We start from the raw sequence: 19,655 nt of genomic DNA on the forward strand, positions 1-19,655 counted from the left end.
GATGTGAGTTAATTCCATACAGAAAGAATGAGAAAACAGAAAATGACTGGTATGGAATACCACAGTAATAATTCCTGCAGGCAAAATACACAAATGGATGCTAAAATCAGTGAGACAAATTTATTACTAGCAGATAACCATCCTAACCAAGTGATCATGGCCAACGTGGCTAGTAATAATATGTACCGACCTCATGTGCCCCTGATACGATACCTGAGAAGGGCCCTCGCCTCTGTCAGCGCTGCTTTGCCGACAGTGCATAACCTCAACTCAATCAGGAGAAAATACCACACAAACCCATACTGAGAGCTATTCTAAAAAAGTAATTGGCCAGTATTCTTCAAAAGTGTCAAGGTCACGAAGACAGAGAAAGACTGATGAACTGGTGGAGGCTTTACGAGGTAAGACAACTAAATGCAAAGTGGGGCCCGGGATTGGTTCTGGAATTAAAAAAGGACATCAGTGGAAAAACTGGTGAAATCCAAACATCTGTAGTTCAGCTAACTGTATGTTAACAATACTGATTTCTTATTTTTGGTAACTGCCCTATGGCTGTATAGGACGTTCATGTAAGGGAGGCTAAGAAAAGGTGTTAAGAGAAAGCTCTAGTATTTTTCCAACTCCTCTATAAGGCTTACCTCAAGAGTTTAAAGACAGAGCACCTTAAATAAATATTGCAATTCATGCTCGAATGTACCAACTGCAACTTTCCTTGAGAAGCATTTAAAAAACGAGAGGGAACGAAGGAAGGATAGAGGGATGGATAAACATGAAAATGCGAACACAGCGAAGTGCTGAAGAACCTAGGTAGTGCGATGTGGATATCCACTATACGATCTCTTCCAACTTTTCTGTATGTTTGAAATTTTCTGTAATAATATGTTAGGAAAAAAACAGGAACCTAAATACTCTGGTTTATCAAGACAAATACCAAGAACCACAGAGAAAAGAAGAAAAGGGTTGAGGGAGGGGAAAGGTTAGAAGTGAACTGGTACATATTCACCAGACTATAAATACAAGAGGGTAGGATTTCTATCTGAATTTCTCCTAGGAATTTCCCCCCTAGGGTGGGATCTAGGGCTGGGCCGGAATCTGACTTAGATCTACCCTCTGGAGAATGAAGACTGCTGTGAAACTTTTTAAATAGAAAGCTCTTTTTCAGGGCACCTGGGTGGCTCAGTCAGTTAAGCATGTGCCTTCGACTCAGGTCATGATCTCAGGGTCCTGGGATCGAGCCCTGCATTGGGCTGAGATCATGACCTGAGCTGAAGGCAGATACTTAACCGAATGAGCCACCCAGGTGCCCCAAGGGAATGAATTTCTTTACAGAACATAAATACACTTGGATTAATCAACTTTCTCAGATACCAAATGTCTGAGCCATGATACAGATAGGGCACTAATAAGATCACCCTGATACGGGGCAAAAACTCAGGCTCCCCAACCATCTGCAACATCCAGCTGAGGTCTTTGCTTAACACTTTGGACCTTACAAGATCACACTGTGTGAGGGGGGTCAGTAAAGACCTTTTCAATGACCTGTATCCATGTACCTAGTTAGCAGATCTATCCTTTCCTGCTTATTAGGCCATAAATGTTAATTCACATCCTATCTACTAAGAGTCACTGAGGTGGCACAATCATGACCCTAAGCCAATAATACCAAAAAAGAGCATCTGATTAGTCCATTTATAATAAGATTTCTCTGCTCTGAAGTATCTTCCCGCAACTGATACGTAAGCATGATGCTAAAATAGAACAAAACCCCCCATCCCTATTATAATATACTTAACTGGAAAAAACACCAAATTCTCTAATTTAAGTGTAGAACAAGAAACAGCACCTTTGAAAGCTTCAGTAATGAAATCATCGAAATTTTCTCAATGAAAATTGTAGATTAATCTTTGATTTATGCCACGATAAAAGAAACAGTCAAGCAAGACAAGCATTTCAAGAGAGCGCCTGGAAATCCTACTCTCTTATCACAGTTTAGATAACCATGGTGGCTTTTTATGACCAAGAATCACTTGGTTGTTTTTAGTTTTATAAATTATTTCTTTCTCTAATGACTGTTTAAAATAAAAAAATCACACTATCAACAAAGTCTCAGATAAAAATTCACCTAAGTATGTTTCCTGCTCTCTCCTGTATTTGCCCTGCTTCAGCTAAGCCCCATGAAGGCATGATATCCGACTGAAGTGGAGTAGACCACCATTAACACACACCAACCATACCCCCAACAGCCCTATCATTTGATATGTTACCAGATAATAAACCGAGGAGAGGCAGGGAAAGGTTTCATTCAGCAGAGCCCCAAAGACATTTAATGCATTTAGTCTGTGTCAATAACCTTGGCCCACGGATCTTCCACACACCCCCACTCCGTACCCACAAAAGCCAAGGTAATAGGAAAAATTAAATCCTTTGCCCAATTTCCCCAATTTGTCCTTTCCTAAGAATTACTTGGGGTGCCTGTGAAAATGAAGTTTCCAAGCTCCCTCTCCTAGAGAGTCCGTGGCAGTAGACCTGAGATGAGGCCCAGGATTCCCTATTTCACGAAATGACTCAGGTAAGTCTTAACAGGTAAATTCGAGAAATACTGTTGGTGCTGGCTTTCCCCAGTAAACCCTGCCCTGCTGTGAGCCAATCAAGAAGAGTCTGGAAGGTAGCTGTTCAAAGGGGAGAAGTCTCCGAGGGTCAGTTTCAGCATGGCCTCCGGAGTTCTGGAAAGCCCTGAGTCATTTCTCACTGGAGCATGGGGCATCCCCACTTTCCTCAGAGGCCAAGTGGGGCCTGAGGACTCAGTCTTCTCTGGTGTCCAAGGATGACCTCAAGGCTCTCCAGATGGGGTGGGTCACTCCCACAGGGCTGTCACAGGCCCGGTGTTATACATATTTTCAAAGGCTTTGGCATCCTGGCTCCTGGTTCCAACTGTACCTGGATCAAAAGGTTGACATTATTGACAGAACGGGGACAGATGCAACAAGCAGCTGAGTGGGAGTGCTCTTGAACCCTTGGCTTCCATCTTTGCCCTCAGTGCCTGCAGCTTTAAGATGCCCAAAACATAATGTGTAGTGATGCTCTCTCACAACCACCTGTCAGTAACTAAGCAAAATCCTGCAGACCCTGGTGGTCTTGCAATGAACTAAAATCTTGTACTCAGACAATAAAGAGCCATCCTTCTCAGCCACTCGTGCTACTAAGAAGTTCACACGCTAATAGTAATAAAACCTAACAGCATTTACTGTGGACTAAAACCTGTGCTAAGCCCTTTACATGCTGTAACGTGCACTTCATTCACTCATCTCACAACTTATTATCAAGAGCCCAGTATGACAATAGGTGCTGAGATACCTCGGTGAACCAAACAGACACAAATCCCTGAATTCACAGACCTCACAGTCTAGGGAGGTAGACAATAAAAGTTATAGACAAGTAAACTACGCAGTATGTCCGAAGAGTTAAGTACTTAGTTAAACTAAGTTTTTTAAAGGGGAGAGGGGTTCGGGAAAGGGGTGTGTGGAGGAGCATGCAAGTTGTAATTTTAAATGTGGTACTCACCAGCTAAGGGGAGCCTAGAGCAAAGCCTTGAAGGAGGGCCCAAGTGAGCCGTGTGGACATGTGGCACAGTGCTCCGGCAGAGGAAGCGCCAGCACAAGGCTCCGAGGTCAGGAGTGTGCAGAGTGCCCAGGGAGCACAAGGAAGCCTGCGTGGCTGGCCAGAGCGACCAAAAGAGATACATGGTGAGGCCAGAGAGGCAACCAAGGCCACAATGGGAGGGCCTGGAGGCCACTAAGAGAACTCTAGCTCTTCTTCTGGGAGAAACGGGGAGCTGGGGGAAGGCTCTGAATAGAATGAAGTGTTCCAATTTATATTTTTCGGGATTACGCTGGCTGTAGGGTTAAGAATAGATTGTGAGGGGGGATTAGGAACCTTTTGTCAGAACCCAGGTGAGAGATGATGGTGGCTTGACCAAGGAGGTGGTGGTAGAGGGAAGAGCAATGCTCCACCTCTGGATGTAGAGACAATGGGAGTTTCCTAAAGAATGGAACAGTTCTGTCACTTTGGTGGTGATCATTTTGCAACATGTACAAAAACGTGAATCATTGTGTTGTATGCCTGAAACTAATATAATGTTGTATGTCATTTATACTCCAATTAAAAAATTGATTTGGGGGCGCCTGGGTGGCTCAGTCGTTAAGCGTCTGCCTTCGGCTCGGGTCGTGATCCCAGGGTCCTGGGATCGAGCCCCGCATCAGGCTCCCTGCTCCGCGGGAAGCCTGCTTCTCCCTCTCTCACTTCCCCTGCTTGTGTTCCCTCTCTTGCCGTGTCTCTCTCTGTCAAATAAATAAATAAAATCATTTCTAAATAAATAAATAAATAAATAATTGATTTGACTGGGGTGCCTGCGTGGCTCAGTCAGTTAAGCATCCGACTCCTGATCTCAGCTCAAGTCCTGATGTCAGGGTTGTGAGTTCAAGCCCTGTGCTGGGCTCTACGCTGGGCATGGAGCCTACTTTAAAAAAAATATATATATATATTTGATCGTGAAGAAAAAAAAAAACTAACAGTTTGCAGATATGGGGTCTAAGATAAAGAAGGGAGCTAAGGATGACTCCGAGGTTTCTGGAAGATAAAACTACCATTAACTGAAATGGAAAAGACAGATTACAGGTAAGACAAGTTTCGAAAATGTGGAAATCTTGTCCCGGACACACTCCATCCGAGATTATTCGACATCCAAATGGAGTTGTCAAGTGGGCAACTGGGTATATTAGTCTAGAGTCTAGAGGAGAGAAACAGGCTGGAGATATCAGTTTGACAACTAACAGTTAAAGCCATGAGAAACAATACAGTGGCAGAGTAAGTAAGCGAAGGAGACCCCGGAACTGAGCTCAGAGGTACGCGGCCGCTTACAGGTCAGGAGGGGGTCAAGCACAGGGGATGGAGGAGCAGCCAGGGAGGAAGAAGACACAAGAGTGTGGCATTGTGGAAATGAAAATGAACATCCCAGAAGAGAGAGTGCTCAATGGCACCCTACACATACATAATCCTTAGTGGATCCACCTGGGAGGCAAGGGTGGGAACACAGTCAAAATGTAAAGAGAGACTTGATACCTTCCACTGTTTTTTCCTTTAACAAAAGGACCTTCTGAGGAGAGAAAAAGACCTCAAGTCATAACTGATGAATGTACCAGAGCTAAGAAGGAGGGGTAGAAAGCAAGCCCTTGTGCAGGGACGGTAGCAGCAGCACCATCTTGTGCTCCATTATCCCTAAGTGTATGCGCAAGCAGTTTACCTGAATATGAGGTATACCTGCGACTGGCAGGGAAAGGGCCAGTCCCACCGCCAAACTGGGCACCTCCGCACAGGTGCTCCATGGAGCCCATAGAGCATCCTCTGGGTTGTTTGAGAGACTAATTCTCACAAGTCTGCTTATTTTTTAACCCACACCTGCTGAAACCTTGTAGTCACATGCATAAAGGCTAACTGCCACAACCGAGAGAATGCGCAGAGGAAAACTTGGAGGCGATCGGCCTACATCAACTGAGAGGAGCCTGGGGCTCCTGAGGGCGTGCATCCCGGCTGAGCACATCCACACCTACCCCAAATGAAGCTTGACCTTTACAGCACCATGCCCCAGTGCCACAAACCAATTTCCAGCGCACTTCAGCACCATGCAGGAAGAGGCAGTATAGGGTCAGAGAAGGAGCTCTGACCTCGAAAGGCAGGAGATGTGGGTTCTGGTGCTGGCTCTACCATAAAAGCTGTGTGAAAACAGCCAAGCCCCTTATAAGTGTGCAAAAGAACGGACCTCATCTCCACTTCATGTTTCAGAGTCTCGGTTTCCTCTTATGGACAATACTACAGAGCACAGCGGTTAAAAGAATGGGCTTTGGAGTCAGGCTGCCCAGGTCTACTGTTCATTGTTAACCAACTTTCTGAAACCTCATTTTTAGTATCTATTAAATGTGGATAACAGTACATACCACATGAAGAACTATAAGAACAAAATGCCTAGTAATGGTGTGGACTCGCCATTGCCTATCATAATGCTACTAGTCTCCTTATCTAATGAAAACATATTATTAGTAAGCTTCTGATAAAGATGTATACCAGATCACCTGAAATAATGTCAAGAACAAAGAAAATCACAATTTAGTTAGCCAAAAAAGTCAGAAGAATCAAAAAATTAACAGCAGAAGTGAAGTACTGTGCCATATGAGATTTACCTTGAACAGGGATCTCCCCATAGTTTGGTCTCTTATCTGACAGCGCCGTCAGGGGTTTGGATGTAGAGATTGGTCCACTTATGGAATGTCTCTAAAATCGTAACATAAACAGTGTCATAGTTAGCCTAATTCTAGAGCTGGGACTCACAAATAAAGTCAACATTGTGGACAGTAGTATTTAGTTATGAACTGCCATCATTCTTTCCATATTGCTGTAGTAAGACTAAAACACACACACACACACACACACACACACACACACACACACACACACACTTATAGGCACATAATATGGTCAATACACTATTGAAAAAATTTATACAGAAATGTCCCCTATGCCCATTACTCAGTTTTCCCCAATGATAACATTTACAGCAAACTATCTCAACCGGTATACTGACACTGTTTTGTTTAAAGAGAATTCTTACCTGTTACACACCAATTGGCGAAATATGGATGTGCTCCTACTACAAGAGCCCCAGTACAACCCGTCATCTTAATTCAGCGCCACCACAATGGCTTTGCCCCTGGCTTCCTCATCTCCGGACGGATACATGCATCCCTCTGCGTGCGGCCACAAGGACGCGCCACAAATACTTCCTCTCAGTTCCCCAGCGTCCTCTCCTGCCACCTCTATGTAATGCTCAAATACCACCAAACTATTCATCTCCACACAGACCATGGTGTTCACCGTCACCGTCCTTTCTGTCATGCTTATTTTCCCAGCTTTTCCCCCAGCCCTTTTTTATCTAGCGAACCTCTGACTACTCATTTCATATTTCCCAGCAGAAAAGGGTGTGAGGTTCAGCCTCTTCACATTCTCACCAACACTTGAGACTGTCTTTCAGTTTTAGCCATCCTAAAGGGTACATAGTGGGAGCGTACTGGGAATTTAATTTTTACTTCCCCAGTGACTAATGATGTTGAACATCTTCTCATGTGTTTACTGGCCGTTTGTGTATCTTCTCTAAGGAAGGGACTTTTAAAATCTTTTGTCCACTATTTACTGGTTTGTCTTCAATCAAGAAGACGAAAACGTCTTCTTGGAATACGAGTGTTTTGACAGATAAATGTATTGTGATTATATTCTCCTGAGTCTATAACTTATCTTTCATTTTCTTAATGTCTCTCAGAAGTTTCAAATTTTGATGTCCAGTTTATCCAGTTTTCTTTCATGGCTCCTTCTTTTTATGTCCTAAATAAGAAATCTTGGTCTTCTCGAAGGTCAGGATGATTTTCTCTAATGCTTTCATCTAGAAGTTTTGTAGTTTTAGCTTTCTCATGTAGGTCTACAATCAATTTTAATTTTTATAAATGCCATGAGGTAACAGTTGTGGTTTTTTTTTTTCCCCACATAGATTCTAGCCATTCCGGAATCCTTTGTTGGAAAGGCTACCCCTCTTCCATTTAATTATCTTGGCAGCTCTGCTGAAAATCAGCTGACCTATTGCTGGATTATCTAAAATGTCTACATTTAAACTTATGTCCGTAAGTGCAGCTGCTGGTACTCTGGCTATCTGTGGGATGGGGAGTTTATCAGCTTAATGAAGATTTCAAATAAACAAACAAACTGTCAGTACCACAATGTCTTGATTACTCTAAGTGCTGAAATCAGGTAGGATAAGTCCTCCAAATTTGTTTCTTTTTTTTTTTTTTATTAACCTCCCAGATGCTTTGGATATTCAGGGTCCTTTGAATTTCCATATAAATTTAAAATTGTATTATCAATTTCTACAAAATAGCATGGAGGATTATCACTGGGATTGTGCTGCATCTACAGATCAGTGTGAGGGAGAGCTGTAAGCTAATAACAATACTGAGTCTTCCAGTTCATGAATATATCTCTCCACTTATTACTTCTTCAATTTCCCTCAGCAATATTTTATACTTTCTGTTCTACAGATCTTACACAGCATCTTATTAAATGTATTGCTAAGTATTTCAATTTTCAATGGTTCACGGGAGTGACTGGATCTAAGAGAGAGCAAGAGGAATCCTCAAGACAGAAGCTAATCTTTTTTATAATCTTACCTTGTGATGTCCCAACCCCTTTGCCATACATACTCTATTCATCAGAAATGAGTCGCGGAGTCCAGCCAACACTCAAGAGGAGCAGATTCCACAAGAGTGTGACTTCTGGGAGGTAAGAGTCACTAAGAAGCATTTCAGAGGCTGAGTACCCCAGCTACTTATGGATCTCCTTGGCTTTTCTGAGGTTTATTTTTAAGGTCTTTCAGGGTGGGTCTAGCACAGTACGTACTCGAGAGCTGCAATGCAGTTCTACTTTAGGGTAGGGCCCTCCAGGGTCTCTAAGGAATGCTCCAAGTATTCCAGGATTTCTCCACCGTGACCAGTGGGAACGCAAATGATTCCCTGCCCTGTGTGAACTATGGGAAGTGTTTACCTGACAGCTCCCTGGTAACGTTCTTTCCTGAGAAACTGTTCTTACTCGGCCTTGTGGGGGTTCACCCTGTGCCTGTGCAGACTGGCATTCAGGCAAAGACTCACAGGGATGCCTTTGCAGAGGTCCTCCCTCTGTGTAGCTCCCTCCTCCCAGGTCCTCTGCCCTGCAAATTCCAGCACTCTCATTCTCCCTGGACGCCGATCTGTGTCTCCTCAGGCCCAGCTAGTTATTCCCCCTTCCTGGCTCCATCTGGCTTCATCCCCCCTGCACCACCATCTGGAACCTCCCAACAGGAAAAGTGTGGGCCCAGCAGGACTTTTATTTAAGTACCACCGTCTCATACTGCCTACTGTACATTTCTGAATATAATTTCTTCCTATAATTTGTCCAGCTTTCGAGTTGCTTGGGGTGGCAGAGTAATCCAGCCTGTCACTCCCTCGTAGCCAGAAGTAGAATTCCCACTCAGGGAGTTTTGAAAAACTAACAATCCCAGTCTTAGGCCATATTCCCTAGAGATTCTCGTTCACTAGGATGAGGCCTGGGAATCTATGTGTTTAAAACCTCTCCACATGGTTTTTATGCACAATTAGATCTGAGAAGCATTGTGCTAACCAAGTACTAAAAAGCTACTGAATGTGACTTGTAATTATTAACTTTTATCAAGTTACAGAGATGAGATTTTTCACCTCCTATCTTTATAAAGATTTACAAAGTCATGCTTTGTATATTAAACTTCAATGCATATAAAAAGCATTAAATCTATAGTAGGATTGGAATTCCCTTGCCTTCCTTGTAAATTAAGAGCATTAACATCTTCTGTACACATGCAAATGCAGAGCCACTAATTTGCAACATGAAAAATGCAGGAGTGCACTTTTACCCTAAATTTCACACAGGAAAAAGTTAAAAAGTAAAACAAAACAAAACAAAACACCAACAGATTCACTTGTAAAATACATGGCCAATAGTTAACAAAGCACAAAAGTCTCCATTCAAAAATGAAACGCTCCCAAATCCTATTCTAGTTTTAGGGAAGAGGTATGCCTAAGGCTACCCTGTATCAAAGGGTACTAGGTACTAGGTTTATGGCCATTTTTCCTTTGGCTACTCTCACTTACGTGGAAAAACTCCACCACAGCCACTCTTTCCAAAAGTGGCTGACCAACAAGGGCACAGCGAGAGGCCTCATGAGTACTACAGAGTAACAACCATCTCCCTTGCTTCTGGTCTACACTTCCACAGTGGCCAGGAAGAGCAACTTCAGAAACTTGTTTATACTGGATCAGCAACGCCCTTTGTGCTAGACTGCTAAAAAATGGCCATAATGAACCTTCTGCAGAAACTCCCAACTCTGACTCTGGGCTAGCTTATGACTTGGTTGGAGCTTGAGACACTGCACCATGAAGGAACCTGAGAGGAAAGACCACATGGAGAGAGTGGCTTGGCCATCCTTGCTGAGCCCAGGCCCCAGCCCTCCCTGTGGCTAAGTGCAGCTGCAGGAATGAGCCCATACAAAGCCAGCCTAGGCAACACACAAATGTGAAAAATCATACAACTGCTCTTTTAAACCACTAAGCTTTGAAGTGATTTATTAGGTAGCGGAGGCTGACACACACTACATATTCTACTTAGAGAGATGGTCCCTGAAGCCACAGTGCCCAGGTTCAAATCCCAGCTCTACCACATCTTCATTATATGACCCTCAGCAAGCTGCTTAACCTTTCTGGGCCTCAGTTTCCATATGTGAAAACTAGAGGTAAGAATAATACCTGATATCCAACAGGGCTGTTGTGACGATTAAATGAATTCACATTATAAAGTACATGGAATAGTGTAGAACACACAGCAAGTGCTCAATACTTGTTAGCTATCACTATTACTTTCAGAAGAGTAACACAATGGACATTTTCATAATTTATCTCAATGAAGGATATTTACATTATTTTACAACCCTAACTACATTCCTCACGAGGCAGTAATTTGCCGCCCTAACATAAGTGTAAATGACTATTAGGGGGACGGACTTTCAGAGGCTGAGGCCCCCACAGCCTCTATGGTCACGGACACTTACCTGCATAGGCGAGACAGCTGCGGCAGGAGGAGTTTTCATAGGACTTGGACTCAAAGGCGTGCGAGGAATCGCGGCTGCAGTGGGGTTTGGTACTACAGAAACAAACAAACAAATACTGAATGCATCATGGAAGAGTGGAAGCTTTCATAGCTGGTCTCCCCTGAAAGATCCCCCAGACTATACCCAATGCTCTGGGCTCCCTTGGAAGCTGTCCTGAGGCCTAATCTCCATGGAGCGCCCACAGTCGTGCCTAGCAGGCGGTTCTTCTCCTGCCACGAGGCGGACTGTCTGTTCCCTAGAGTAGTTGGGTTGATTCCCAACCTGGTTATGCCAGTCATTTCATTTTTGCCATTTCATTAACTTAGGTACTTAAAGAGCTCCATGAGCCAATGAAATTCAAGTTCAAAAAACCCAAGAGGAGTATTTCTGAAACTGCGTCAGGTGAGAAGCCTGGCCCACAGTGGATGTGCATTCGATGAAGGAACACTGAAAAACAAAAACAAACAAAAAACAAAGGAACACTGGGCTCCCATTCATTTTTTCTCGTCTCCTCCTGTGGAGTTCATCACTTCACTTAGCAAGTACTTTCTGGTTTGCATTTAATGCATGGATGTGTAATTATTTGCTCACGTCAGTCTCCTTCTCTAGACTGAACTGTTCAAAAGTCGGACCCATAATTTACTCATGTCCAGATATTTGGGCTTGACACAGATTTTGGTAGAGGGTGCATAAAAATGGTTATTTGTTTGAAGCTAAATTAAAATCAAAATGGGACACAAAGATAAAATCAGGCACATCACACAGTGAGAAAAGATGAAGTAGATCAGTGAGGACCTTTTTATGCAACCAAGTACACATACTTAAATTGCTATTTTTAGACGCATTCTTTTATTGAGATAAAATTCACATAATAGGGGCATCTGGCTGGCTCAGTCAGTAGAGCATGCTACTCTTGATCTCAGGGTTGTGAGTTTGAGCCCCATGTTAGGTATGGAGCCTACTTAAAATAAAAAAAAAATTTTTTTTAATTCACATAATAGGGGCAACCTGGGCAGCTCAGTGCTTAAGCAGCTGCCTTCGGCTCAGGTCATGATCCCAGGGTCCTGGGTTCAAGCCCACACTGGGCTCCCTGCTTGATAGGCAGCCTGTTTCTCCCTCTCCACCACTTGTGCTCTCTTGCACGCACTCTCTCTCAAATAAATAAAATCTTTGAAAAAAAATCACATAATAGAAAGTAAATAATTTCAAAATGTATAGTTCAATGGTATTTAGTACATTCACAATATTGTGCAGTCATCGTCACTTCTACCTAGTTCCAAAATATCGCAGTATCTCTTAAGCAATCACTCCCCATCTCCCTCTTCCCCAGTCTCTGTCAACCACCAAACTGCTTTCTGTCTCGATGGATTTACTAATCTCCGTATTTCATATAAATGGAATCTTATAATCCACGGCCTTTTGTGTCTGGCTGCTTTCACTTAGCACGTTTTCTATATTAGTACTTCTTTCATTCCTTCTATGGCTGAATAAAATTCCATCAGATGGACAGACCACATTCTGTTTATCCATTCATCAACTGATGGACAGCTGGGTTGTTTCCATATTTTGGCTATTGTGAATAGTGCTACCATGAACACTCACGTACAAGTTATTTGAATACTTGTGTTAACTTCTTTTGCATATACAATTAAGCAGTGGACTACGGAGTCATTTAGATATCTTATTGTAAAATATTGGTTTTTTTTTTTTAAAAGATCAGTATAGAAGCAGATTTATCTTTTTGCATTAGAGCCCATTTCATCAATATTTTTAATAACTGCATGACTTTAGTACAGACATTCCATTATCATTTCATTTTAGAAGTACAGATTTTTGTAAGTCTTTCTTTCATCTTAGCCTGTCATATTTACCCAGAGGTAGCCAGTAACAATAGTTTCAAGTACATCTTTCTTGTATTTTTAATGCAAAAATCTATGTACTTAAAAAAACAAAATGAGATCACACTATATAATACTGGTCTGCAACTTACTATAAAGGATTGCAGGTATATTTTAACACGAGTACTTCGAAATTTACCTCATCCCTATACAAGAATGCATAGTATTCTATTGTACTAATGGGTCATAACTGACTTAATCCTTTTAATGGGCATGTAAGCAATTTCCAGATTTTCCCTTTTCTTTAAACAATCCCACACTGAAAACTTTATGTGTACATCTGTATCTATATCTTTAAAAATGTGTGCCAGTATTATGTACAAGAACTTTAGGGTCTATGAATATGGCATTTTAAATTGGAAAATACTGTCTTCCAAAATATCTATGCCAACAGTATGAGCATATAAGTGACTTTTGCTCTGATTTTAAGTCAAGAAAACTAATTTGTGTATAGTCACAGAATACAGATTATAGAAACTCTACTACTATTAGGGTGAATTAGAATAAAGCCTATCATGAAGTTTAAAGAATTTTTAGAAGAAAATGTAAGTTTCAGGACACATGACATTCAGTTTTTTCTTTTTTTTTTTTTTCTTTTTAAGATTTTATTTGAGAGCGAGTGAGTGAGGGTGCATGTGGGAGGGTGGGGCAGAGGGAGAGAGTCTTAAGCTGACTCTGCACTGAGGGCGGAGCCCAACCGGGGCCTTGATCTCACAACCCTGAGATCATGACCTGAGCCAAAACCAAGAGGTGGATGCTTAATTGACTGCGTGTCCCTCTATTTTGTGTTTTTAAGATTTAATTTTTTTAATTTTTTTTTAAAGATTTTTATTTATTTGAGAGAATGAATGAGAGAGATCACAGATGGAGAAGGAGAGGCAGACTTGCCGCTGAGTGGAGAGCCCGATGCGGGGCTCAATCCCAGGTCCTTGGGATCATGACCCGAGCCGAAGGCAGATGCTTAACTGACTGAGCCACCCAGGCTCTCCAAGATTTTATTTTTTAAGCCCCAACGTGGGGCTCAGACTCACAACTCCAGAATCAAGAGTCACATGCTCTACCAACTGAGCCAGATGGGTGTCTCCATTGAATTTTTTTTAAAAACTACACCCCTTTCCCTTTCCCAGAGCTGAGGGGGTTAGAGAGATGAAAAGGAGCCAGTCATCTGAAGGTGGGAAGTGAGCTTCCAGGTACAGAAGAGCCTGTGTGATACGGAGCCTGGTCTGCCTTGGGGCCTGCAGTCCATTGTGGCAGGAATATAGAAGGCAGAGGAAGAGTGGTTCAACTGAGGTAAGAGGAAGGTCGGGTCAGACCACACACACATCTGGGGGTCTGAACTTCACTAACTACGATAAAGCAATTAAAGGAGTTTAAGCAAGAAAATATCTGTCATAAAATGAAATGGAGAGACTGATTAGGAGGTCACTGAAATTAGAAGCTGATGGTGCTCTGTACGAGCAGTTGATTGTGCACTAGAGATGGAGAGAAATATGGGGCACCTGGGTCGCTTAGTGGGTTAAGCGTCTGCCTTCGGCTCGGGTCATGATCCTGGAGTCCCATGATTGAGCCCTGCATCGGCTCCCTGCTCGGCAGGGAGTCTGCTTCTTCCTCTGCCCCTCACCCCACTCGTGTTCTCTCTCTCTCTTTTTCTCTCAAATAAATAAATAAAATCTTAAAAAAAAAAGAGAGAGAGAGAGAGATGGAGAGAAGTAGACAGAGCAAAGATGTGCATGCTGGAGGCTAGATCCACATGGCCTACTAATGGATTACATGTGGAAGTGAGAAAGAAGAAGGATTTAAGGAAGAAGGAGGAAATTGAGAAAGAAGGATTTAAGGAAGAAGGAGGATTCCTGGATTTCTGGCTTGAGTAACTGGGTAGAATGGTGCTGCCACTTACACAGGGGAAAGTCTGAAGCTCAGGGGCAAGAGTGCAGTTTTGGACATGAAATGTCTAAGAGATACCTGAGTGTCAATGTCAAGGAGGCCTTTGGATTTACAGACCTACAGGAGTCTCAGAGGAAGGGAAAGGGCTGAATTCATACATCTGGAGGTTTTATGCATAGAGAAGACACTCAGAGCCCCAGGACTATGTGAAGACACATTTCTGCGAGGGGAAAGGCACCATGTCTGAGACCAAGATCTCTGAAGCTGAATAGATCCAAAGTCTCCTGCTAAAATTCACCTGATAGTAAGTCTAACTCATTAATACTACATGAAATCTGATGAGGCTCAGAGAGTTAAGATGGTAAAGAATATCAAACCAGACCAGAGAACAGATGGTAAGTGAATGACGACTGCCTGCCCTTGGCATAGGATATAAGAAATTACCTTGCGATGCGCTGTCAAAGGACTTGATGAGGGTTTTCACCGTAGGGGTTGGCTCGGAGGAAGTTGAGGACCTTCTACTCAGTCCCATCCCTTGCCTTAAGGCTGCCAAGTCTCTCTCCACAGCATTCATGTAGTTGTATACCCGGCCTCGCTCCTCCTCTTGCCTGAAAATGATAGTGACATCAGGCATTTTTACACACATACTAGCAAATACACATTTTCACCTCCCTACTGAAAAGCCTTAAAAAGTTATCACTTTTAAAAAAGACAGTTATCAGTAGAGCTGAGTAAATTACCTAGTCTAATATTCTCATTTGTTTGATGAATTCCAGGAAATGATATTAAAATTTTTATATCAGGTTGTACTAAATAGGTTTAAAAGTAACCATCAGAATCCATTTTCATCTGAGTAAGTGTAAGGTGAGGACATCAGTAATAAATTAGCAGTAAAATGGAAGTGGACTGGCCAAAAAGAACCTGACTCAGAACTGGGATCTTGAGGTTCTGTCCTGTTTTGAGGAGTCTGGGAATTCACCAGTACATATGGGTTATCTATACTGGCCCTATCTAATATGCCATGCACAGACATGAAAATACAAAAGAAATGAAATCAAAGTTCATATTCTTTAAAACAAACCCTCTGTAATCTCCAGATAGAATTTCTACACAGGAAACAAAAAAAACAAAACAAAACCTGGGCCCTATTAGTAACATGAGTCTCTGAGATGCTCAGTGGATGGATCATGAGTCATCTAAAAAAATCAATTACAATTTTATTTCTAGCTAGCTCTAATTCACTGAGCTGACTAACACAGAAGTTTTCATCTGGAATGAGATTTCAGTTGCAAAGTTTGTACATGCCATATAACCATGAAATAAGTTTATAGGTAGACAAAAACTAAGCCAGTCCTTGGGAAAATTTGATAGGTATTTGGCTCTTCTGACAGATGTACCACAGGGTCTCATGCTCAGAAATTGGTGGGTTTTTTTTTTTTTTTTTAAGATTTATTTATTTATTTGAGAGAGAGAGAATGTGTGTGTACAAGCCGGGGAGAGAGGCAGAGGAAGAGGGAGAAGCAGACTCCCCGCTGAGCAGGGAGCCCAATGTGGGGCTCAATCATGATCTGAGCTGAAGGCAGACGCTTAACCGACTGAGCCACCCAGGTGCCCCCCGTCATGCTCAGTTTTAACAAAGAATCTGTAACAGTGATTATCAAACCTTTTGGTCTTGGAGCCCCTTTCCACTTTTTTTTTTTTTAAGATTCATTTATTTATTTGAGAGTGAGCAAGAGAAAGAGCATGATCAGGGGCAGAGGGAGCCCAAAGCGGGGCTTGATCCCAGGACCCTGGGACATGACCGAGCTGAAGGCAGATGCTTAACCGACTAGGCCACCCAGACTCTTCCCCTTTCCACTCTTAAAAAATTACTGAAGATCCCTAAGAGCTTTTCTTTATGTGGCTTATATCTATTGACATCATAATGGAAATTTAAACTAAGACATATTTAAAATACTTAGTTCATCTAAAAATAAAAATAAACCCAGGATTTATCAATACAACATATTTTCATGAAAAACAACTATTTTCCAAAACCAAAAAAAGGAAGAAGTAGGAGAAGGAGGGGAGGAGGAAGAAGAGGAAGAAGAATAGCAGTGTTTTTACATTTTTAATTATCTCTTTAATGTCTGGCTTAACAGAATACTGTTAGATTCTCTCATGGAACACTGCACCAAAAACTAATGATGTAATATATGGTGATTAACATAACAATAAAAAAATTAAAAAAAAAGAATACTGTTAGATTCTCATCTCTGTTCAATATACTGTGAGATAAAAAAAGAACAGGGCTCACAGATATGTAGCAGTTGAAAAAGAAAAGATTCTTTTAATGATATTAAAATAGATAACTGTGGCTTCTTAGACAACCGAGGCTGTTTTTCCTTGATACTATACCAAAATGTAGCAAGTGGTAGTTACTTAAAAGTTTGTTGCAATGTGGAATTTGAAACCATGTGAATAAACTCTTCCTACTCGGTCCATTAAAATTCCTCTAGTCTATCTTATACTGGAAATGGATCTTTTACCCATATGTGACCGCACTGGTCCTACAGAAAATATTGGTTCACTGAATTACACGGAGTTTCCAAATGTTGACACCTGTCATTATAGGATTTATTATTTAAAAGTCACATTTGTTAATATCACCAATGATCTCATCAGGAAACTCTTAAATACGGAAGCTGCCAAGCTTGTGATGGCAGATACAAGTTTTCTAAAATCCTAACATTGACTTGAATTTCCACATTTTAGCAACAGCAACAAATACAGTCAGTTGTTTTCCTTGAAGTGACAGTGACAGTCTCTCTTCATTCATTTTCAAGGAATATCTACCAAATACCAAAGTCTGAATATCTGTAGTTTGTTTTAGGTTGAGTTGTTTTCTGACCAACAGTCACAGAGCACTTTTCTTGAGACAACCTCATACTTGGGTATACAGCAGATAACGGTGGAAGTGCTTTATCTATACTTCCCATTCATCACATGGAATGCTAAACAGAGTATATACTCGAGGACTGACATTTAGTAAAATTAATTTACTGCTCCATCGAGGACATCTTTAGGACCTGATGGAATGATTCTTCAAGAGCAGAAATTTCAATTTCTCAGGTTAACGTCAGAATGAAACATTTCCAGGGGGTGGTGCAGCCAGTTAAGCATCCAACTCTTGGTTTCGACTCAGGTTGTGATCTCAGGGTCCTGAGATCTAGCTCCCTGTTGGGCTCCCACGCTCAGCACAGAGTCCACTTGAGATTCTTTCTCCCTCTCCCTCTGCCCCTCCCTGCCACACACTCTCTTTCTCCCAAATAAATAAATAAATCTTAAAAAAAAAAAAGAATGAAACATTTTTGATACACCATTTCTTTAACGGTGTACAGAAAAAAGGTAATATAATATGAGTCTTACACCAAGTGGAGAAACAATAATCCTCCACTTCAATCCACGTTCTGTTTAAGGAAGCCAAAGAAAAATGGTTTAGTGATACTTTTCGTTGGGCCATACACTAGAGCTAGGCAACAATAAAACAAGATAGCTTTTCAAGGATATCCTGTTTTGTTTTAAGTAGGCTCCGCGCCCAACATGGAGCCCAACAAGGGGCTTGAACTCACAATCCTGAGATCAAGACCTGAGCTGAGATCAAGAGTCGGACGCCTATGGGGCGCCTGGGTGGCTCAGTCGGTTAAGCGGCTGCCTTCAGCTCAGGTCATGATCCCAGAGTCCTGGGATCGAGCCCCACATCGGGTTCCCTGCTCAGTGGGGAGCCTGCTTCTCCCTCTCCCTCTGCCTGCCTCCCGGCCTGCCTCTCTGCCCACTTGTGCACTCTCTCTTTCTCTGTCAAATAGATAAAACCTTTAGGGGAAAAAAAAAAAAAAGAGTCAGACGCCTAACCAACTGAGTCACCCAGGGAACCCCATAAATATTTGTCTAAATTTTTTCCTATGTCTACCTAAGATTTAGTTAAAGTAATGAATAATCAAATTTTTTTTTATAAAGTAAACTCTATGCCCAACCTGGGGCTCAAACTCATGACCCCAAGATCAAGTCATATGCTCTACTGACTGAGCCAGCCAGGCGCCCCTGGATAATCAAATTCTTTTTTTTTTTTTTAAAGATTTTATTTATTCATTTGACAGAGAGAGCCACAGCAAGAGAGGGAACACAAGCAGGGGGAGAGGGAGAAGCAGGCTTCCCGCAGAGCAGGGAGCCCGATTTATTTATTTGACAGAGAGAGACACAGTGAGGGAAGGAACACAAGCAGGGGGAGTGGGGGAGGGAGAAGCAGGCTTCCCTCTGAGCAGAGAGCCCGATGCGGGGCTCGATCCCAGGACCCCGGGATCATGACCTGAGCCGAAGGCAGACGCTTAACAACTGAGCCACCCAGGCGCCCCCCAGTGATCTCTATGTTAATGGGAAAAAACACTACTATGGAGATTCAGGTGGTTATAAGTAAAAACTCCTCAAGTGAGTGATGGAAAAAAACTCACTTCGCATTCTTTGCTTGGGTCTCTAATAATACTAGTTATTAAAGTAGGGGCGCGTGGGTGGCTCAGTTGGTTAAGTGTCTGATCCCGGGTCCTGGGATCAAGCCCCACGTTGGGCTTACTGCTCAGCGGGGAATCTGCTTCTCCGTCTCGCTCTCCCTCTGTGCTTTCCCTCTCTCTTTCTCTCAAACAAATATATAAAATCTTAAAATAAAATAAAATAAAGTATACTTATCATTGCCCTGGCCACTATGCAGGCAGATCTCCTTTAAGCCTTACACAACACTGTAAAGCAGGTAGTACTGTCTCCATGTTAAAGATGAGCAAACTGAGGCTTGGGGAAGTTAAGGGCCCTGACCAAGATCACAGAGCTAGTAAGAAGCAGAACTGGGCAGGAGTCAAGCCTATCTGCCTCCACAGTACACATCCTTAATCAGAGGCTATTAACCTGAAGCAAAGTAAGAGGGCTGGAGTGTGGAGATACAGGAAAGGAGAGAACTAGAAGGTACCTTGTGCCAGGGACCAGTCTGGCCCCTCCAGAGCTGTTAATTAAGGCACTGACAACAACTCTGACAGATCATATAGACTGTGCTATTTTACAGGTGTCATAAAGTGAGGCCAGAAAAGTTGAGTAACTTCCAC

The 19,655-nt window shown here is 42.3% G+C and overlaps 1 protein-coding gene and 1 long non-coding RNA gene across 2 annotated transcripts in view; one reads left to right on the top strand and one right to left on the bottom strand.

The window, feature by feature from the left end:
• LOC141371883 (uncharacterized) overlaps positions 1 to 7,802 on the top strand; it is a 32,911-nt gene extending 25,109 nt beyond the window's left edge. The window contains exon 3 of the long non-coding RNA XR_012377174.1: positions 7,592 to 7,802. This is a non-coding gene — a long non-coding RNA (uncharacterized lncRNA). The remainder of the gene's footprint in view (positions 1 to 7,591) is intronic.
• Positions 1 to 19,655, bottom strand: part of SPECC1L (sperm antigen with calponin homology and coiled-coil domains 1 like) — a 105,990-nt gene that overhangs the window by 44,061 nt on the left and 42,274 nt on the right. The window contains exons 8-10 of the mRNA XM_025857318.2: positions 14,974 to 15,137; positions 10,709 to 10,800; positions 6,234 to 6,324 (exon numbers count right to left, since the gene is read on the bottom strand). Of these exons, the coding sequence (XP_025713103.1) occupies positions 6,234 to 6,324; positions 10,709 to 10,800; positions 14,974 to 15,137 (347 nt within the window). The remainder of the gene's footprint in view (positions 1 to 6,233; positions 6,325 to 10,708; positions 10,801 to 14,973; positions 15,138 to 19,655) is intronic.

This window comes from Callorhinus ursinus, unplaced genomic scaffold, assembly GCF_003265705.2.
Source record: "Callorhinus ursinus isolate GAN/ISIS: 27379988/994484 unplaced genomic scaffold, GSC_fseal_2.0 scaffold117, whole genome shotgun sequence".
In the NCBI taxonomy this organism is placed as follows: Eukaryota; Metazoa; Chordata; class Mammalia; order Carnivora; family Otariidae; genus Callorhinus; species Callorhinus ursinus.